This window comes from Paroedura picta, chromosome 3, assembly GCF_049243985.1.
Source record: "Paroedura picta isolate Pp20150507F chromosome 3, Ppicta_v3.0, whole genome shotgun sequence".
Taxonomy (NCBI): Eukaryota; Metazoa; Chordata; class Lepidosauria; order Squamata; family Gekkonidae; genus Paroedura; species Paroedura picta.
The window spans coordinates 126,308,344-126,330,963 of record NC_135371.1 but is presented as its reverse complement, the minus strand read 5'-3'; the positions used below and the strand labels follow the sequence as shown (position 1 = coordinate 126,330,963).

At 44.9% G+C, this 22,620-nt stretch overlaps 1 protein-coding gene across 3 annotated transcripts; it reads left to right on the top strand.

Annotated features, from left to right (window-relative positions):
* Nucleotides 1–9,493: 9,493 nt before the first annotated feature.
* UTS2R (urotensin 2 receptor) lies at nucleotides 9,494–21,943 on the top strand. Of its 3 annotated transcripts, XM_077327630.1 has the most exons (4): nucleotides 9,494–9,721; nucleotides 19,617–19,667; nucleotides 20,104–20,149; nucleotides 20,250–21,943. In XM_077327630.1, exon 4 carries the CDS (start codon nucleotides 20,420–20,422, stop codon nucleotides 21,551–21,553), a length of 1,134 nt encoding a protein of 377 aa, XP_077183745.1. In that variant the 5' UTR covers nucleotides 9,494–9,721; nucleotides 19,617–19,667; nucleotides 20,104–20,149; nucleotides 20,250–20,419; the 3' UTR covers nucleotides 21,554–21,943. The 3 variants fall into 3 exon arrangements, with proteins under 3 accessions (XP_077183745.1, XP_077183743.1, XP_077183744.1); XM_077327628.1 differs by lacking the exon at nucleotides 19,617–19,667; XM_077327629.1 differs by lacking the exon at nucleotides 19,617–19,667 and having other exon boundaries at nucleotides 20,104–21,943.
* Nucleotides 21,944–22,620: the final 677 nt, after the last annotated feature.

Genomic DNA, 22,620 nt, shown 5'->3' with positions numbered 1-22,620 from the left:
GCCCACCCTACTTTCCCTGAGTTTGCAACGTAGGAAAATATAGTTTTGCCTCATGACTATAGCTAATGAACTTTGACCTCAGATATACAATTGCAGGGAAGAGATTCCGAAGACAAGAGTGGGGCCTCTGAATATCTTAACTGCTGGGCAGATGAGACATGATCATTCTCAAGATATCTTGATTCCAAGTCATTAAAGCTTTCAATATTTATTTTAAAAGCATATAAAATTGGGCCCAGAAATGAATTTGTAGTTAGTAAAGTTCTTTAAGAACTGGCAAGATATACATCCGATAATTTCTAGCTACTTGCTACTGAACCAAGCAAAATTCATAAATGTTTTGTGAGAGGTAGGTCTGTGTAATGTGTATTTCAATATGCACAGAGAGCAGTGGCCAGATGCTTGTTTTGAAGGAAACACTGTGTATGACATACTGTTAACATTTGATTTAAGGCGCCATGCTTCAGGTGAATGTGAGCACCTCTCCAAAGGCACTGACCTCAAGGTGCAAACCTGATCCTTCAGGTGGAGCACAAATCCATCTACAAGAGTCAGACCCATCATTCTCTCATCAGTTTTATCATCCACCAACAGATTATTGGTCATTACTGAATCTATTATCGTCCCCTATTAACATCCATGGTCTCACTGGATTCTAACAAAAAGGAAAAAGCTATTTATCACCAGCATACTGTTGGGCATTTTATTGATCTATTTATTTATCAGATTAATTTGTTGTCCTTTCCATTTTTATTCCCAAACACCAATGTTTCATGTATATTTTAAACATTAAAATAGTAAGAAACAAAATATGCTACATATGCTCTCCCGGTTCCTATGTGTGGTAATATCATGTAACTGATTCATTGACATGTACATAATCTCATCTGTTGATCTCTAGCGTCTGAAAGTGAGAACTGACTTCACTGAAAATTATAGTGAGTGAGATGGAGTGATGCATACTTAGGAGGAGCCACAGTTAACTGATAGAGCATTTGTTTTGCATGCAGAAGGTTCAGTTCTCAACATCTCCAATTAAAAGGATGAGGAGGATCTCAGAAACTCAAAAGACCCATTGCCAATCTCAAAATATAAAATGTACTTACTTAAAAAAAAATCTGGTCACGCTACCCAAGGGGCACCTTTATGACCCACAAAGTTTACTGGAGTTTACACAAGGTCCAGGTGCCACTGGACTCAAGATTAGTCCTGCTGCCTCAGACCAACACGGCTACCCACTTGAAGCTAGGCTGCCTTTTTGGAAGAGAAGCCTCCCTTCTTGTTTCATTTCCCCTCAGTGGGCCGGGGCAGGGCAGGGCAGAGGTGGGCACCAGGCGCGGGGAGGTGCTGTCATCAGTCCTCAGGGCTGGCAGCAGGAGCCGCCGCAGCGCCCACGGGGGAAGCAGAGCAGCCGCAGGGGTTGCGATGGCCAAGGCTGGTGAGCGGGGAGGCCAGGCCAGGCCAGGCCATGGAGATTGAGAAGGAGGGCAATGAGTGCCGGCTGACAGGCAAAGCACTCTGCCGCTCCGAGCGACGCTGTGTTCCCCACCTGGGAAGCAGCTCGCCTGTGCATGGCTCTTCCCCATCCCCACCACCAGATGCTACAGAGCGAGGTGGAGGTGGTGGGGGTATCGGGGGTCAGGGCAGTGGGGCCGGGGCTTCAGGGGCTTCTGGGGCCGACTCCTCACGCTCTGCGGCCAGCGGCAGCTGCTGCTGCTGGGAAGCTGGCCCGCATGCCCCGCCTCACTCAGCTGGCCACCACATCCAGTGAGGCAGAAAGCTCGGCAGCAGTGGTGGCCCCCTCACCCCCTCACCCCATCCCTAGTGAGTTCCCCGGTGAAGGTGGCGGTGGCGGGCATGGACGATCCAACAGACGCTTGCCTCTGACGCATGGCTGCCTCCGCAGCTTCCCACCCGACCGTCAGCGCTGCCTGATGATGGCACCGCAAAAGCCCCGCTCCAGAGCCCTGGTGCCTGCGCAGGGGCTTTATGAGCCCAGGCTGCTTGCCCGAGCTGCCTGCCAGGCTGCTTGCCCGGGCTGCCACGTGGCCAAAAAAACCCCACTTATTTTTTTAAAAAATTATCTTTAATCGCTCCTGTGGAGCGGATTAAATAAAGGAGTAAGGGCTCTGAGGGTGGGCCCTGTCTGGGATGAGGAAGGGTGCCCATTGGCCCCTTCTCCTGGACTGACAAGTGGAGGGCCCAATCGGGAGGCACAAAGCGCCTTGTGATTGGGCCTTCCGCTTGTCAGTCCAGCCTCAAACCGCCAATCAGCAGCCACGTGCAGTGCGGCTGCTGTTTGGCCCGGAAAGCACCAATTGGGAGGTGCGAAACACCTCCCAACCTGCCCCACCCCTCCACGAGGGCAAACCTTCACCCCACGGTGGCTATTTCTGTGCTGGCCACCGAGAGGGAAGGTAGGCCCACAACCCCACAGCGCCTGACCCGCTTGGGGAGGCCTTTCACCTGGGGGTGGGAGGAAAAAGCCTTCTGAGGCCCCGGGGACGGCGATCGCCGGCTCACAGAGCCGGCGATCACCCTCCTTGGGGCCTCAGAAGGCTATTTCCAGGGGGGGAGGGAAGCCTTCAGCAATCACTGTCCCCGTGGCCTCAGAAGGCTTTTTCCATGGAGGGGGGAGGAAAAAGCCTTCTGAGCCCCCGAGGATGGTGATCGCTGGCTCGCTGAGCCAGTGATAGCGGTCCCCAGGACCTGAGAAGGCTTTTTCCCTGGGGGGGGAGTTCGGGCGGGCCCAGCCCTTCCCACCCGCCCGGGAAGCACTGCCACGGTGGTTGGAAACAGCTAGCACCCGCTGTATTTTTTTACAGCGGACTTAATTCCTAGTAATTAATAAATAGGGACATTTGGGGAACGGTCCGGGATGCAGGGCAGATGCCGAAAAGGCAGGGCTGTTCCGCCAAATGCAGCACATTTGTCCACCTTACCTTAGGGGCTGACGTGCATGGTGGTACTGCAGTTGTTATTGGACCAGCAAATGGATACATTTTTAAAATCTCAGGAAGGGCATTTGTGTGTTGCTCTTCAGAAATACTGCCATTTGGAAACATGCCCTAGCCATGCAGAGGAGCCTTCTGGCAGAGGGTGGATATCAAGGCTCTTCTGGACACGGCACTGCACTAAAGGAGACTCTCACGTCTCATGGCTGGCACCCATATTCAGACAAGAAGGGCATATGTAGTGGTGGTGCGGAAACTTGTGGAGAGGGGCTTCCAGAGGAAGTAGGAGCAATGCTGCATGAAATTCAAACAGCTGAAGCTTGACTTCCTCAACAGCCTGGAAGCATGGCAGGTCCCCAGGGAGAGTGGGACACCTTTCCACAACAAAAGGATGAAGATCTGGGAAGCCGTGGGAAGCCTCCCATGTGCCACTTGTCCTAGTTTGATCCATATTTAAATTCCCCTCATTCCACCCTCATATACTGCAGTTTGAAGCAGCCATTCCTTTAAGGGAGACTGCTGCTGTGCCCCTTGACAGGAAGACTTGTGTTGGTGTGGAGGAACACACCTCTGCATAGATTACCAGGGGGTAGATATAAAACTTATGGGGGGGGGGGGATTGCCACCTTGAGAGTTGGCTCACTTTGCCCTTGTGGTGGGTGCCTCCAGGAGCCCCTATCCTACCCCAGGAGCTCCAACTCCAAGGGGCATCCCTAAGTTTCCCTCCCCCTTTCTTAGTTTGCAGACATAGGAGTAGAGAGGTTGCCACCAAAGGTGCCAGTGCCATTGAACTGATGCTCAAGGGCTTCAAGATGGCATGCTTTCTGCCAGCCAGCCCTGTTGCCTTTTTCCGATGTGAGCTCCTTAATTGCAGGCCACCCCATGGTAGAGGGCATGGAGGAAGCCTGCGAAGTGGAGGGGAAGGAGGTAGACTGCGAGGTCAAGGGTAAGGATGGTGCCTGCAAGCTGGAATCCATCTTGGCTGTGTAGCTGGTCACAGAACATGGCTGGCAAGCTGAGCTTGTAGTATCTTCTCTCTTCCTGACTCACACCACCCAAGGGGATTCTTGACTCCTTATTGGGTTGAGAGCCTCACTGGCCATGTTGACCAGACCACAGGGATCACAAGTTGGCTTTCTTTGTCCCCAGCAATGTTTCTCTCCTCCATGGAATATACAACTGCCACTGACATTACATGTAGTGGCGGAGCTATGCATATACGTTGCCACAGCCACCAAAGTACACTTTTTTATGTGTGTGTTCTAAGCACAGAAGAAATATCCCCATAACACAGACACCCGGTGATAGGTGAGAGGTCTCCCACATATAATCCCCCTCCTGACCTGTTCATGTTCTCCGGAAATCAATCAATCAATAAATGTGTCTAGGTGGTTGCTGCCACCCACTCCCAACATAACCATATGCCCTTAAATGATTAGATTTCTGTGAATTCATTTTATTCACTATGGAATGTATTAATGTCCACTTTGTGTGACACTGTAATTTTAAAATGACTTTTTCGTTTGCTGTTTCACGTGTATGTGGATACATGTACAAATTGTTGCACATATGGCACCATTAAAAAAAAAAACTTCCACAGTCAGGATCTGGGGAGAGGAAAGCGAGTATGAGGGTGGGACAATACTGCCCAGACTATCACGCGTTCCCCCCTCCCTATGGGCAAACCCCTGGCTGCTCACTGGTTGCTCACTGATGGGACACATGATTGATGGTGGAAAATCGAGTTTTGGTGATTTCCCTCATCATGAGTTAAATCTGGCCTCAAGGCAGGTCCTGGACAGCTTTGGAATGCAGGCAATGTCATGTGGAGGGGGCTCTAAAAGCCACCAACATCCAGAGGCTGTCCAGGGGCAGATTCCTCATGCAAAACCAGTCTTTGTGGTTTATGTGGCTACAAAGATTCAAAAGCTGTTACCATGTGTCATGTGGCTCTCAATTTCACTTAACTGCCCAGATTTTTAACATTGTTATTTTCTCAGCTTGCCTTCCTAAAAACAAATAAACCACAAAAACACAGTTGGAGACAAGCAGAAAGCTGTCCTCCACTGAATCCTATCAAAGAGAGGCATAGTAAGATGGTTTTCTTCACTGCTTTAAGCTATCATTTTTTAATAATAATAGTATTTCTCATACGTGCTATAAATGCATTATCTCAGTTGCTGGTACCCACTTTGGGTAGTGGAATAAACTACTTTTTTGCAGTGGAGCAAACAATGAACACCCAGTTCCATTTGGCTGTAGACCTCTATTGACTGTAGGGCTTGTCACTTGGCTATTAACTAACCTGTTTCTAGAGCTCAAAGCCAGGGTTTCCTGGCCTGGTTCTGCAGATTCTGAGTAGGCTCTTCACAGAGAGTCTCTTCTACTCTCCTGATTACTCTCAGGCCTACTGGGATAGCCTCTTAAAGAGGCAGTACATAACAGAATCATTTAAATTTGTCCTTAGAAATTGGCCTGTGAAATTGGCCAGTATTCTAAGAACAAATGTAAATGCTTCTCTTATGCACTGGCCTGTTATGTACTGGCCCACACTATAGGCAGGGTGTGGAGAAGAACAATAGGTTTCCTAAGGGCCACCCAGTAAGTTAATGAAGCAAAGAACTTTCCAGCTTATTGTACTTGTTCTTTAAATACTATATATTGATAGATTACAGACAGTGAGTCAAAAATGATAGGGTCTTAACAAATGAAGACCATAACATATATTAAGATGCACATGCAGATGAACATGCAGGATCTACTTTTCCTCACTAGTAAGGTGTTCAGATTTTCCCCAGTAAACACAGGAGTCAGGGGTGAGGCACAGGAGACTATAGACTCCATGCATATCCAGGTCCTGAGAATGCTGTTGTTCCATCTGTTGGGTACCTGCCTTTCCATGGAGCTTTCACTGCATTCTGGTGGTAAGTGTGCATACCATCTATTAGGAACACAGCAAAGCCTTGTTTAGATGAAATTCCAAGCTCAGTTTCTGAGGTTCCCTGATATACATCCTCCAGCTGCATACTGAATTCTGTGTACAAATAAGGTTGGACTGCCAGTCCCCAGGGAGAGATCCCCCAGTTTTATATCTTATTCCAGACAAGAGAGATGACTTGCCTGGGAGAAAATGGCTGCTTTGGAGGGTGGACATCATAACATTAGACTCCATTGAGGTCCCTCCCCCCCCCCCAAATCCTGCCCACTCCCAGTTCCACCCACAAAGTCTCCAGGTATTCTCAGCCCACAGCTGGCAACCCTAATATAAGGTCTTTGTTTAGAGTTGCCAACCAGAAAGTGGGACCTGGACTTTCCCCAGAATTACAACTCATCTCCAGGTAATATATTTTTGTTTCAATGCCCTCTTCTTACATGGAAAGACTCTCAGTAATAGCTATGGGAAGGGGACACAAATGTATTGGGTGTAAGCCTGACTCTGTAGTGTAGTTTCCTTGCAGAAGACTTTCCCATTGGAAGTTGGTAGATAAACGAACTTTAAAAGGCACCCCTATCAAAATCCACTATAATTTGAAGTAGCCACAAAACTTACCTGAAGGAAAAAGGGGAACAATCTGTAAGTTTTTTCCCTGCACCTTCTTCACAGTTCTCCCTGCAGTCTGTTGGTGGATTGTCTCCATGCTCTCATTTGGAAATGATGTTCTAGACCAGGGGTAGTCAAACTGTGGCCCTCCAGATGTCCATGGACTACAATTCCCAGCATTCGCTGGCAGGGGCTTCTGGGAATTGTAGTCCATGGACATCTGGAGGGCCGCAGTTTGACTACCCCTGTTCTAGACCTACTGGGGAAATTTTAAAAAGCAACATCCCATTTCCTCATGGCATATGTCTGAAGATTCTTAGGGAGCTCAAATGTCACACTGGTATCACTGGTATGAAATCAGCCACTCTACCAGAAAACAGGAGAGCAGCAAATTCTACACTCTTTTTTGAAGGGAGAAACAAGAGAGGAACCAAGAAATTACAGATCTGTTAGCCTAATATCTGTTGCAGGCAAAATGGTAGAAACAGTCATTAAATGTAGAGTTATTAGGCACACAGAGGAACAAAGTAGAGAAACAAGTAGTATCAGTTCAGAAAATGGAACATTCAAAAAAAAAGTTGACCTCTCTCCTATAGTTTCATGGCCCTGAGCTCAACAGAGCCACTCTGCAATTGTTTTTTATGCTTAAAAATAATCAGGAGCTCTGATTGGAAATGTCCAGTGCAATGTGTATTTTAACTTCTGACTCAGTTGGTTGCATCCATTGGCCCACTAATGCAAGGGTCATAGATCTTTCCTGAATTCCCCTCCCATCAGAATGGGGGAACTAGCTATTTACTTGGCATGGATATTTCCTGGTGGGCTGCTATCCTAGAGCTGGCAACCAAGAGCAAGTGCAGCCAAGGCCCAATATTCCTGCTAGCCTTTGGAGCTATATGTCTTGTTTTGTCAAAAGCAGTAATGACTAGTATCAGTTTAACAATTGCCTCCTCACACAGCACTGCTAGCCAAGGTGATAGGGGGTGAGCTGATGCCTGTTGTTGGCCTGTAAGTTGAATCTGAGCTGAGCAGGTCCTACAGATAGGTAGGGTTGGGCACTTCAGTGCCCAAAACATTATTATGCTTCCTGGCCTCTCCTCACCTGCTTGCTGTCTTGTTCTTGTTTCATACTTCTCACCCTCCACAACTGCTGCTGGAAATGGCAGAAGAGAGCAACACGCTTTATACACAACTCTCTTCCACATGTCAATCAATCCTGACAACCAATCCCCTTTCTCCATGTTTTAAAGGGTCTACAATGCCCACTACTTTTTTCAAATAAATACTTCTCCGTTTAAATGCCTATGCATCTAATTATCTAATCATAGATGGATAGTGCTTTTTGAATGGAATCCCTTATGGAATCACAAGTTTTGATATATATTTTTTAAAAATCTCGTTCCTGATTGGGGGGGCGGGCTTTAGAGATGCATGCTTTGTGTTACCACTTGGGGAGAAAATTATTTCTGGCATTGCCTGCACGCTTGTCCACCTATTTGTTGCTCCAAGCTATTCTTAATTTTAAAAAAGCACTTCCTGTCCCCTGGAAGAAGGGAGAGGGAGGCGGGTGTGAGGGCGGGACATTGGAGGTGGAGGTAGCGCTTCTTCGGCTTCATAAATTTCATTGACCGGTGGCCTGCTGGTTGCTCTCCTGGAGCTCATGCTTTTTAGGTTGGGGAATCCATTTCATGTGATTCCCCAACTAGCACTTTACAATGGAGGATGTAGCGAGCAGTTTGCTGCCTGGACCCTGGATGTTGGCTACATCATGTGGAGTGGCCAGAATGTAATGATTACCTAAGCATTTCACTACATTTAACAGGTACAGAATTGCCCACCTTGTTTTGAAAACTTTGTATGGTCACCATAAGTCAGCTGCGACTTGTGGCTCCCCTCGCCCCAGGCCATCTCTGTAGTCTGGAAATCTAATTCTGAGAGGTCTCCAGGCACCACTTGGAGGTTGGCAACCCAATGAACTGAACCCCATCTATGAAGCATGGGTATGAACCATTTCTGAAAACTTGTAACTCCAAGTGATAAGACCTATCCTGAGCTTAACATCTCAGGGACAAGTAAAGAACGAGGTTAGAGGATGTGCAGTTACATCACTTTTCATTTGATCTTGCTCATATCTGTCATGTAAACAGCATGTGTGCACCTCTATGATTTTATTAAAGTCTTCCATAATTTGGATGCTACTGTTCTGATTTCTGGGGTCCCTTTATGTCTCTTTGAACATGCTTCTCTATGAGAAGCAAATAGTCTTGAGGTTGACCCCACCATTCCCAGTGTGCATATGTGTCTGTCAGTGGCTAGAGAAAGCCAAGCAGGAGATGCAATCTCAAAGTGGAGCCTTTGAGTGGCACTAAGCCTTTAGCAGGAGCCACTCTTTGAGGTGTCAGAAACCCAGAAAGAACAAAAAGAGGAGAAGAAAAAGTAGGGAAGGTGAGCTGAAGAGAATCTAGGACAGCTGAGTCAATCTTCAAATCTGTCTAGTTGCCTTTTCCATCTTTACTTTCCCTAAGCTAACCCATACTGAAAAAAGAAATGGATTGGAATAATCCTAAAGAAGTTGGACAGCTGTTTATTGTCAGGGAGACAAAATGTATCAAAGATGTTTCTCCTGATATCCTTACAGAGGATCATCTGTCAATAAATCCTCCAGCTCCAACAAACCTCAGAGCCTCTGGGGGATTCAACCCCATTGCTGATGGACTTGTAGACAGCCCATTCCTTGACGATCGAGACCAATTCCAAAGCCTTTGGAAAATTTAAGAAGTATGTGGGATTTGCCCCAGTTAATCTAAGAAGCGGCTTGTCCTAGAAGAAAGAGGTCTGCTGTGTTGCTTGGCTTGTTTTCGGTTGGGCTAGTAGGTGGCACAATCAGCCTGGGTTTTCAGAAAGCTGCTGCTTTCAAAAGGATCCTAGGGAGCTCGCTGCAGTTGCAGTTACATTATGCCAAACGTCACAGAGCAGCATAAATAGCAGGCTTGAGTGAATGCAAGGATTAGAAAGGCACAGATTTCAAACATACTTGCCTAGGTGGCAGTCCCTCTCTCCTTTCACATAACCATTCCAGATGCTCAGAGCATGAGATCGTGCTCTGCTTCTTTGCGTCTATGAAGATCCTTTAAACGCATTCCAGACAAGCTTTCTTTTTAAAAAAAACCATACATTTATTTTGCCACAGGAAGAAAATTCAACAACTGGATTTCACTGAAGTCAGGTTTGGATCTGAAATTTCAGTTTTAGTGTACCTCTTTGAAATGTGTGCAGTTTATCGGGGTGGTTGTTTGACGGTAAACATACAGCTGACAGGTCTGTTATGGGGTGCTTTTCAGGTGATGCAAAATGTAAAAAGAAATGGTATTGGTGTGCTTGTGTGTGTGTGTATCTGTATGTATACCTCATTTTAGGCAGTCCTTCTACTTTGCACCATACAACAGTTTAGGAAGGGGTGTGTTTTCAATTGTAGTAAAGTAAGTTATTCTCTGGATCTTAATCATTGTCCCAAATTGAACCAATACCATGCTTAAATAAACAGAGTGGATATGTGAGAAGAGGAATTGTTCTGTCTTCAGACTTGGACTGCAATTTTATGCATGCCTATACTTGGGAGTAACTCCCTTTGAACTCGGAGGGACTTGGATCTCCGATCATCTGCCAGCGATTGGGCTGCATAAGTTAGTAGAATTGTACACAAGCGATTGCACAGATAGATAAATCCTCTGGGCCTCATTTTCTAGGAATCTATCCATCAAATTGGCTTGAAGAGAAACACAGAGCTTTTAAAAATGAGAACCGTAAACACTGTTTTTAGGCTTGTGAGGGGCTTTAGAACTGTCTGCCGCTACTGAGGATGGTAAACAGATTTAATACAAAGAGAAGACAGCTGCCCTCTGTCTCCCCACAGAAGCAAATATTAATAGTAAAGGAACAAACGTTCCTATATTAATTGTCTCTGCTGCACTCCATTTTGTGTGTGTGTGTGTGTGTGTGTGTGTGTGTGTGGGAAGGAATTGGGTGAGATGCTGGATAACAGTTTTGTCCCACTAACACAATTCCTGCTCTATCCAGAATAGGGATTTCCTTTCACAACAAAAAGCCTAAACAAAATCCATTATAATGAGTTCCCAAGGAACATTGAATAAAGACTGGGAAATTTAATTTTTGCATACGAATACTGCTGGGCGTGCTTATTTCCCAGATTTTGCTGTTCCCCATGAGTAGATAATTCACATGGAGCAGCAAAATCTGAGAAACAACCCCCCCCAATCACACCCTTCTAAGCCCATTGACTTCAATGGATTTAGAAAACTATGACTTTGCGTTGGACAGTACTGTAAGTATCGTAGATATGGGGCAGACAAAAAACTAATAGATATTCAAATCAGTAGCAACTGTGGGAGAAAACACAGCAATAAGGAGTATGGGCAAAAGTTTATATAACTTTGCATGCTCTGCAAACTGTTTTTAGCTTTTTAAAGAAAATGTGGGTAGTAAGCACCACAAATTACATAATTAATACTTGGGGTTTCAGCGAAGCATTGCATTGACATTTGCCACATTCAGTCAAAAAGAAGCTGCAATACTGTGCTGAAAGGAGAGGATCATGCAGGAAAACATTCTTTCACTGGCAGCACATTTGCACTCCATGCTACCAATTGCTCTGGTCACCACAGTGGCTTTAAAAAGTGCCTCTTCAGAGGTGGAGACAGCATGGGTGCCATCAGTGCATAGCATGCTAGTTAGGCACAAGGTCTAGTGAAGAAACAAGTTGGTTTTTGGTTGCATGGACTGAACTTTAGGCAGACCTATATATCATTATGAGAGTTCTAAGGAAACGGGTTTCGCAAGAACAAGTCTGGAGTACTGTGTTCAGTTTTGGGCACCCCAGTTGAAGAGGGATGTTGACAAAGTGGAACATGTCCAGAGGAGGGCAACAAAGATGGTGAGGGGTTTGGAGACCAAGACGTGTGAAGAAAGGTTGGGGGAGCTTGGTCTGTTTAGCCTAGAGAGGAAATGACTCAGAGGGGATCTGATAACCATCCTCAAGTATTTAAAATATGGCAGATGGAGCAGAATGGTTCTCTCTTGCCCCAGAGGGACAGACCAGAATGAATGGGATAAAATTAATTCAAAAGAAATACAATCTAAACATCCAGAAGAAGTTCCTGACAGAGCGGTTTCTCAGTGGAACAGACTTCCTCGGGAGCTGGTGGGTTCTCCATCTTTGGAAATTTTTAACCAGAGGCTAGATAGCCATCTGATGGAGAGGACGATTCTATGAAGGTAAAGTGGTGGCAGGTTACATTAGATGAGCAATTGGGATGTGAGTGTCCTGCATAGTGTAGGGGGTTGGACTAGATGACCCATGAGGTCCCTTCCAACTCTATTATTCTATGATTCTATGAAACATGCAAGCCACTTCTATCATTGGGTCAATAGGGAGATACGGTGAGTTTTGACTCTACTGCACCAAGATGACCTGAGATTTTTCAATGATTTGGAGGTTGTACCATGGACCTATTATGGCTGGCAGTGTCCATGCCTAGTGTATGCATCCCGTAGCAGCTCCATTTGAAACGATTTAGCAGATTTTGGAAGAGCACATCTGGCCCAAGTTTGAGGTCCTTCCATAGAAGAAGAAGAGTTGGTTCTTATATGCCGCTTTTCCCTACTCGAAGGAGGCTCAAAGCGGCTTACAGTCGCCTTCCCATTCCTCTCCCCACAACAAACGCCCTATGGGGAGGGTGAGGCTGAGAGAGCCCTGATATCACTGCTCGGTCAGAACAGCTTTATCAGTGCCGTGGCGAGCCCAAGGTCACCCAGCTGGCTGCACGTGGGGGAGCACAGAATCTAACCTGGCATGCCAGATTAGAAGTCCACACTCCTAACCACTACACCAAACTGGCTCTCACTTAACAACCACTTAAACAGGGTTTACTCTCAGTGGTAAAATTTGTTCCCTCCCATCTCAACCCTTGATGCAACTTCAATCCCACAGTGAAGGTAGAAAGTAGGCAGACAGGGGGAATTGGATGGTCGGGAGCTTTTAAGTGACGATTCAAAAGTAACGGCATTGTGCCTGGTAGCCCTGCCTGGGGAGAGGGTTGCCTGTTACTTCCATCTACATAGTTAGGATCAGCCTTACTACCACATGACTTCTGACTGGATGCAACTGTATAAAGTTATTCAATGGGAGCTGGTATAGCTTAGGAGTTAGTACAATGAGTTGTGATCAAGATTAAGTCGCACCTCTTCCATGAACTCACTACATGGCCTGTGTGCGGGTGTGCGAGAAAGAGAGAGAGAGAGAGACCTCCATCTGCAACATGGTTTAACAAGAGGAAGGTTCAGAATGATTTGAACGGGAGGGGAATTAAAATGATGTTGTTTTAAATTGATATCATTGTTATCAATTATGGTGTTGTACACTGCCCTGAGCCAACATGCCAGGAAGGCAGTATATAAACGAATGAATGAATGAACGAATGAATGAAACTTATCAGTTTTAAGAAAAACCCACAAACATACTTTGAAGCAGGGAGAAGCGTAAGTACTGGTAAAATGGCTCATAACCACTTCTGCCTAACAGTTGATGGGTGGACCCACTTTGTTGTCGCACTGAAAACCAAACAGTGAGGTAGATCTGCCTGTCAGCTGTTACATTTAAATGGCAGCTAGCCATTAACACCATCTGTTTTGCTCCATGAACTGGCCAGTTTGGTTTGGGGTTCATTTTAGGGCTGCCCCGAAATTTCACCCAAGCCAGAATTTTCAGGTTCATGTCCATTCCTAGTTGGACACCATGACATTCTTCAGTACAGAGACAAATATTAACAGCACCAAAGCCTCGGTCTTGCGTTGTGCTTTGTGGGGCTATCTATAGGGTTTTGTGCCTTCTCCAAAGAGACATGAGCCAGGTGGGTTGTCGGGTGCCTGGAAGAGAACACATTTTCCAAAGCACAATGCAACACAGTAGCTTCCATCTTTGAGGGATTCCTCAGCAACCTCTCTGGTGATAAAATCCAGAATTAACATTCGAGGGAGTTTGCCCTTAATTTTTTAAAATGCCATTTTCTGCAGAGTTACAGATTTGTTTAATCCCCTTCATGGGGATTAGCCTTGACTATTAGATACACAGCTTTTCATTTTATTATTATTATTTATTTAGATTTATATACTGCCCTCCCCGAAGGCTCAGGGCGGTTTACATTAAAACTAGTCAACAATACATGAAACAGTCTTCGTTAAAAACATACAGTAAAGATTTGTTAAATCTTTATTAAAACAAACAACAAAAAGAAATGTACAAAGATAAATCAAGTCCATAATCATCCCTTTCTCCTTTATAACTATGAACATAGACATCCTTTATCAGCAGGGGCAATTGTGGTATTAATTCTAAGGATCATTATTTTTTAAAAATGTAAAGAATTTCAACATTAGAAAAAAGTCTGAAAGTCAGCATTTATAATGTAGTTATTACATGTTTTGTTACATTTCTATGTAATTTTGTTCTAACAGAGGAATAAGCTACCCTAACTGACATCCTCCCACTACATCTTCTCTTGATTCCACCCAGCAAAAGTCCTCTTATTCTCTTCACCCAAAGAAACACCTCATTTCAGAGGGAACACAACTGCCCTCGGGCCCTTCCTGTAGCTACTTTCAAGCCTCTGATTGGACACTTTGGGGCAAAGACCGATGTATTTTTGACCAAAAGGGGGTAATGCACCAAACAAAACATAATTGTCTTTGCATTTAAAGTATCATTTGTCTTTAATTGATTCACTTAATAGATTTGTTTCCCACATACATCCTCCCTGTAATTTTCTCCCCAAACACTTTCATTATGCATTTCAACGTAAACCGTAGATGCTGTCAACAAAACCACCCATGCTGATCATAGAATCATAGAGTTGGAAGGGGCCATACAGGCCATCTAGTCCAACCCCCTGCTCAACGCAGAATCAGCCCTAACCATCCTAAAGCATCCAAGAAAAGTGTGTATCCAGCCTTTGCTTGAAGACTGCCAGTGAGGGGGAGTTGACCACCTCCTTAGGCAGTCTATTCCACTGCTGAACTACTCTGACTGTGAAATTCTTCCCCCTGATATCTAGCCTATATCGTTGTACTTTTAAACCCATTCCTGCGCGTCCTTTCCTCTGAAGCCAACGGAAACAGCATCCTGCCCTCCTCCAAGTGACAACCTTTCAAATACTTAAATAGGGCTATCATGTCCCCTCTCAACCACCTTTTCTCCAGGCTGAACATTCCCAAGTCCCTCAACCTATCTTCATAGGGCTTGGTCCCTTGGCCCCAGATCATCTTCGTCGCTCTCCTCTGTACCCTTTCAATTTTATCTACATCCTTCTTGAAGTGAGGCCTCCAGAACTGCACACAGTACTCCAGGTGTGGTCTGACCAGTGCCATATACAATTGGACTATGACATCTTGTGATTTTGATGTGATGCCCCTGTTGATACAGCCCAAAATGGCACTCGCCTTTTTTACCGCTGCATCACACTGCCTGCTCATGTTTAGTTTACAATCCATAAGTACCCCAAGGTCTCGTTCACACACAGTGTTACCTAGAAGCGTATCCCCCATCCAGTAGGCATGCTTTTCATTTTTCTGACCCAGATGCAGAACTTTACACTTATCTTTATTAAATTGCATCATGTTCTCATTTGCCCATTTTCCCATTGTGTTCAGATCTCGTTGAACTCTGTCTCTATCTTCCGGAGGATTTGCCAGTCCTCCCAATTTGGTGTCATCTGCAAACTTGATGAGTAATCCCTCCACCCCCTCATCTAGATCATTAATAAATATGTTAAAAAGTACCGGGCCGAGCACCAAGCCCTGAGGTACCCCGCTAGTCACCTCCCTCCAGTCTGATGAAACACCATTGACAACTACTCTTTGAGTGCGGTTCTCTAACCAATGCCCTATCCACCTGACTATCTGAAATCCAGATTGCAGTCCTTCAACTTATCCATCAGAACATCATGGGGAACTTTGTCAAAAGCTTTACTAAAATCCAAGTAAATGACATCAACCAAATTTCCATGATCCAGCAAACCTGTTACTTGGTCAAAAGAGGAAACCAGGTTGGTCTGGCAAGACCTGTTGGAGACAAATCCATGCTGACTTCCTTGGATCACCAAATTGTCCTCCAGATGTTTGCAGATCACTCCCTTTAATATCTGCTCCATTATCTTCCCCACAACAGAGGTCAGACTCACTGGTCTGTAGTTTCCCAGGTCATCCTTCCTCCCTTTTTTGACGATTGGAATAACGTTTGCTCTCTTCCAGTCCTCCAGGACAACTCCAGTCCTTAAAGAGGTCCCGAAGATGATGGACAAGGGCTGTGCAAGTTCTCTGGAAAGTTCTTTGAGCACTCTTGGGTGATTTCATCCGACCCAGGGGATTTGAACTCATCCAGTGCAGCTAAATGCCTCTCGACAACCTCTCTGGCCATGTTAACCTACCACACAGACACTATCCTTTGGCTACTGCCATCTCTAGATGTGCCTAAACCCTTTGACCTGTGGGAAAAAACATATGTAAAATAGGCACTAAGCCTTTCTGCTTTCTCTGCATCTTCCGTTAGAGTTTGTCCATCCGCACCCAACAGTGGGCCTATTGCCTCCTATACTTTATGTTTGCTCCTCACATAACTGAAAAATCTTTTCTTGTTACAATGGGCTTCCCTGGCCAATCTTAGCTCACTCTCAGCTTTGGCCTTTCTGATGATTGATCTACAGTGCCTAGTAACCTGTAGGTACTCTTCTTTAGAGCTCTGTCCTTCCCTCCATTTCCTGAACATTTTCCTTTTCTTTCTTAGTTCCTCTTGAAGTTCTCTGTTCATCCAAATAGGCTTCTTAGAGCTCCGTCTTTCTGGGATAGTCATTGATTGAGCATGCAATAGCTCTTGTTTGAGTAGCGTCCACCCTTCACATGCTCCCTTCCCTTCCAGCATTCTTGTCCATGGTATGACACTCATCATGTCTCTGAGTTTATTAAAGTTTGCCCTACGAAAATCCAACATCCGCGTGTGGCTACAAACTTCCTTGGCTCCCCATCTCAAAAGAAATTCTATGAGGACATGGTCACTTCCCCCTAGGGTCCCCACCTCCTTCACCTCATCCAACAACTCTTGCCTGTTGGTCAGTATTAAGTCCAGTATGGCTGAACCTCTTGTGGGTTCATCTACCATTTGATAAATGAAATTGTCAGCCAGACAGGTCAGAAACTTGCATGACTGAGGACGCTTTGCAGAGTTTGTTTCCCAGCACACATCTGGGAAATTGACGTCACCCATGATAACAAGGTCCTGACGCTTGGATATTTTCTCAAGCTGCTCACAAAGTTCAGCATCCACATCCTCTTGTTGGTCAGGTGGTCGGTAGCAGACACCAACCACCACACTGTTTGTTTTCCCCTCACTTATTTTCACCCAGATATTTTCCACTGTAGATGTGTTCTCCTTCACTAGAATTTCCTGACAGGTAAGCCCTTTCCTCACATAGGAAAGTTTGCCCTACAAAAATCCAATATCTGCGTCTGGCTACAAGCTTCCTTGGCTCCCCATCTCAAAAGGAATTCTATGAGGACATGGTCACTTCCCCCTAGGGTCCCCACCTCCTTCACCTCATCCACCAACTCTTGCCTGTTGGTCAGTGATAATAGGAACCAGCTCATCTTCATTGCCCATTCTTCTTCTATGAAGGACAGACAGGAATTTGGTCCTCCAGAATATCTCCCTTTCAGCAGAGAGTGGACCATATGAACTTTATGTCAGCACTTGTACCAGCATGCTGATCTCTTTGATTAGGTTCCAATTACCATCTTATGGCTAGTCGGTTAGTTTGTTGTTGTTGTTATGTGCGAAGTCGTGTCCGACCAATCGCGACCCCATGGACAATGATCCTCCAGGCCTTCCTGTCCTCTACCATTCCCTGGAGTCCTTTTAAGTTTGCACCTACTGCTTCAGTGACTCCATCCAGCCACCTCATTCTCTGTTGTCCCCTTCTTCTTTTGCCCTCAATCACTCCCAGCATTAGGCTCTTCTCCAGGGAGTCCTTCCTTCTCATGAGGTGGCCAAAGTATTTGAGTTTCATCTTCAGGATCTGACCTTCTAAAGAGCAGTCAGGGTTGATCTCCTCTAGGACTGACCGGTTTGTTCGCCTTGCAGTCCAAGGGACTCGCAAGAGTCTTCTCCAGCACCAGAGTTCAAAAGCCTCAATTCTTTGACGCTCGGCCTTCCTTATGGTCCAACTTTCACAGCCATACATTGCAACTGGGAATACCATAGCCTTGACTAAACGCACTTTTGTTGGCAGGGTGATGTCTCTGCTTTTTAGGATGCTGTCTAGATTTGCCATAGCTTTCCTCCCCAGGAGCAAGCGTCTTTTAATTTCTTTGCTGCAGTCCCCATCTGCAGTGATCTTGAGCCCAGGAAAATAAAATCTGTCACTATCTCCATTTCTTCCCCATCTATTTGCCAGGAATTGAGAGGGCCGGATGCCATGATCTTTGTTTTCTTGATGTTGAGTTTCAAGCCAACTTTTGCACTCTCCTCCTTCACCCGCATCAACAGACTCTTTAGTTCCTCTTCACTTTCTGCCATTAGAGTGGTATCATCTGCGTATCTGAGGTTGTTGATATTTCTCCCTGCAATCTTGATCCCAATTTGTGACTCCTCTAATCCCGCATTTCTCATGATGTGCTCTGCATACAAGTTAAATAGGCAAGGCGACAGTATACAGCCTTGCCGAACTCCTTTCTCAATTTTGAACCAGTCAGTGATCCCATGTTCAGTTCTCACTGTTGCTTCTTGACCTGCATATAAATTTCTCAAGAGACAAATAAGATGCTCTGGTATTCCCATCTCTTTAAGAACTTGCCACAATTTGTTGTGCTCCACACAATCAAAGGCTTTAGCATAGTCAATGAAGCAGAAGTATACGTTCTTCTGGTACTCCCTAGCTTTTTCCATGATCTAGCGTATGTTGGCAATTTGATCTCTAGTTCCTCTGCCTCTTCGAAATCCTGCCTGTACTTCTGGAAGTTCTCGGTCCACATATTGCTGGAGCCTAGCTTGTAGGATTTTGAGCATAACTTTGCTAGCATGAGAAATTAGTGCAATGGTGCGGTAGTTTGAACATTCTTTGGCATTGCCCTTCTTTGGGATTGGAATGTAAACTGACCTTTTCCAATCCTGTGGCCATTGTTGAGTTTTCCAAATTTGCTGGCATATTGAGTGTAGCACTTTTACTGCATCATCCTTTAAGATTTTGAATAGTTCAACTGGAATGCTGTCACCACCACTAGCTTTATTATTGCTCAGACTTCCTAAGGCCCATTTAACTTCACATTCCAGGATGTCTGGCTCCAGGTCAGTAACTACCCCACTGTGGTCATCAGGGATGTTAAGCTCGCTCTTGTATAGTTGTTCTGTATAATTTTGCCACCTTTGTTTAATCTCTTCTGCTTCTGTGAGGTCCCTACCATTTTGGTCCCTTATCATACCCAACTTTGCATGAAACGTTCTCTTCATAAGTCGGTTAGTTAGTTTATTTAATACAGCACTGTGGCCAGATGTGATATTTGGCAATGTACAATGTGCAATAGAGAAATACAAACATTTTCTAGAAACAAAGAAAATAAAAGATGCTTTAAATTCAAAATGGAAGGCTATGAATTTAAAATATAAAAATAAAACTCCTCTAAATCACCATTGGTACAGCTTCAGCGGTCTTAAATGTGAACACAATATTTAGCAGCCTGCATAAGTATGGGGCCCTTTTCACTCCATTGAAGGAATCTAACTTTTCCCCTGTCCGTGCTATGAGAGGCATCCCTGAGTAGTGGGAAGATAAACCTGGTCCTTGCTGATGCCACTTTGTGGCAAAATAAATAAATAATTACATGCATTGAATTTTACCATCAACTTTGCCTTTTAAAAGGTTTGTTTGGCACATGATGATGATGATGCAAAAGCAGCAGACATACATACAACTGCCTCGTTTCCTACTAATGTGGCTGCAAGACAGCATGAGCCAACTGAAAAAAAATGATGTATAACTATGAATATTCTTTACACTTCACAGAAATGGCACCCTGTGTTAGGACAACAGTTTAGAGAAAGCTGTGAGATGGCGGTTAGTAGCCTGTATTCTTTGAATATATTTCTCCACAATTAACCATATTCAGTAATGCTGTCTTCCTGTGGCGCAATGTAATGACCTCTGATGAACAAAACTTTCAGAGCAGCAGGTAACAAAGTGCCTTTCTTCAAGCTGGATTAGTTCATCAAACAGGTAAAAGGTGTACTTCATAGCCTTCTATTAAAAAGCCAGTCTGTTTATCATTTTATCACCCCATCTCCGATTGGAACACAGAATTTAGATTCTAACAAAATGTAACCTGAGTGTTAGGGCTTTGTAGTCTTTCCATTCTAAGATTCTCTCTAGTACTGCATTTCTGTCTTTTTAAAAAAATGAACAGTGGGTAGGGTCATCAGGTACTGCCTTCTGATTCAGTATGAATAGTGCCTGCTAGGAAATAAACCATCTTCTTTTCTCCTCCTTCACACAGTGCCCAGCGTATCCTGATGGAACAAATTCACTTTGGACTGCTGAAGGTATGTTGAGAGATGAGAAGAGCTGTTTTTTGTATCCTGCTTTTTACTATCTGAAAGAGTCTCAGGCTTACAACCACCACCCTTCCTCTCCCCACAACAGGCACCCTCTGAGGTAGGTGGGGCTGAGAGAGCTCTGAGAGAACTGTGACTGGCCCAAGGTCACCCAGCTGGTTTCATGAGGAGGAGTGGGGAATCAAACCCAGTTCTCCAGTTTAGAGGCTGCCGCTCTTAACCACTACACCAAGCTGGCTCTCCAGATCACTCAAGAGGATGGAGGGCACATTCTCATCAACCATCAGGATGGCCACCATCACAGACCAAGGCAGCCCAGTTAGATCCAGCCCCAGCATTTCCTACAATACCACTTGGAATAATGCTTCAACAGTCAGCTCCAGCTCCATGGAAGACATCATTGCCACATGTACCATTGGGACTATCCTCTCTGTTATGTGCATTATTGGAGTGTCAGGCAATGTATATACTTTGGTAGTGATGTACCACTATCTGAGATACTCAGCTTCAATGTACATATACATCATCAACCTGGCCCTAGCAGACCTCCTGTACCTTCTCACCATCCCTTTTGTTGTTGGGACATATTTCATTCAGGAATGGTACTTTGGAGATATTGGATGTCGGATCCTTTTCAGTTTAGATTTCCTGACAATGCATGCAAGCATCTTCACTTTGATGGTGATGAGTACAGAGAGGTACTTTGCAGTGCTGAAGCCTCTGGACACGGTGAAAAGATCTAAGAGGTATCGAAAAGCCATTGCCATTGTCATCTGGATAGTATCCCTGCTTCTCACTTTCCCTATGCTTATCATGATCCAGCTGGTGCAAGGAAACAAGAAGATCTGCCTTCCTACCTGGAGCAAACTGTCCTCCAAAATCTATATCACCATCCTCTTCTGCACCAGCATTGTGGGTCCAGGGGTAATAATCGGGTACCTTTATATTAAATTGGCAAGGACTTACTGGGTGTCCCAAACAACTTCTTTTAAACAGACCAAGCGACTTCCCAACCAAAAGGTATTATATTTAATTCTTACTATCGTGCTGGTCTTCTGGGCTTGCTTTTTGCCTTTCTGGATATGGCAACTCATTTCTCAGTATTGTGAACATTTCCCAATTTCTAAGAAGGCCTTGAGGAACATCAATTATCTCACCACATGCCTGACTTACAGCAACAGCTGCATTAATCCTTTCCTCTATACCTTGCTGACCAAAAACTACAAGGAATATTTGAGGAACAGGCAGCGTTCATTTAACAGCAGCAGTGGATATTTTCAGAGAAGGAACAGGTTTCAGAGAATTTCTGGGAGATCATTGTCCTCATGCAGCCAGCACTACACTGAGACAGTTGTGCTTTCTCCCATCCCTGGTGGAACCAATAGTGTCTGAAGAGCGTTGGGAAAACATTCATTCAAATGGTAACCATCATCAGTAAGTACAGTCTGGACAGAAACTGTGCTTTGAGATTGATCAAATTTCAGAAGTTTGGAGACACCAAAGTATCAAGGGAGCATCAAAAATGGACATAGTTTGGACTGCTATCTGCTAAAGGCACTTTACTATTCACCTTTTCACCTTTGAAATAGCTTTGTGATGTGTTCCTTTCAATAAGAGTAAATCACAAACAAGTAATATATACTTTAAAAATTTCCATAGCTACTCCATAACATGCCATCTTAAGTTATTGAACTAATGTTTGCAAAATGTCTTAAATTATTGTTTTACCAAGTCACAGTTGTTCAGAAGAGCAAGCTGAGTCAATAAATAACTCACAATTGAGTTTGTGATCATTTGTGTTTTGCTAGGCTTGGAAGAGATGGAATATTGGGGGAAAGTGGGTTGAAAATGGTATGGGTTTCTGGAATTAATACCGGGAAGTGCTCTCTAACTCTGGGGGGCTTTTCACACACCTTCAAAATTGCACAATGGTTGCCAATTGAAAACGCTACTGATTTGCCATTATGCACAACGTCATTGACAATCTGCCACACACCTGAAACCGATCCGCAAAAAGCGCTTCCTTGTAGCGCTTTCAGGGAAATCCCCAAAAGTGGATTCACCCTCCGGAAAGCGCTACACTCCTGCAACCAATCTGCAACACTAGCGGGAAAGTTCTGTGCGTTACCATTGTTGTGGTTTCTACAAAGTCCCTCCCCCTGGCTCTCTCCTCTGATCTTCCGGCAAAGCGATAGCCATTTTTTTTTCTCCGAGCGAGCGGGGCTCAACCCACCAGCGAGCCTCTGTTTAGAGGCTTCCCTGGCTTCAGTCCCTCCCCAGAGCTGTTTAGTCACTAAGCACAGAGAAGCCCGTTTGCTGATGTATTTTCCCTTTATTTTTTACACTGTTTTCGGCCGAAAATCGGGCCCGTGAGGGGGGGGGGATTTTTTTTTTTTTACTCGGGAGGAGCGTGGCAACGATGAAACGACAGCTCAAACACACCTGCCAGCTGGATGGGT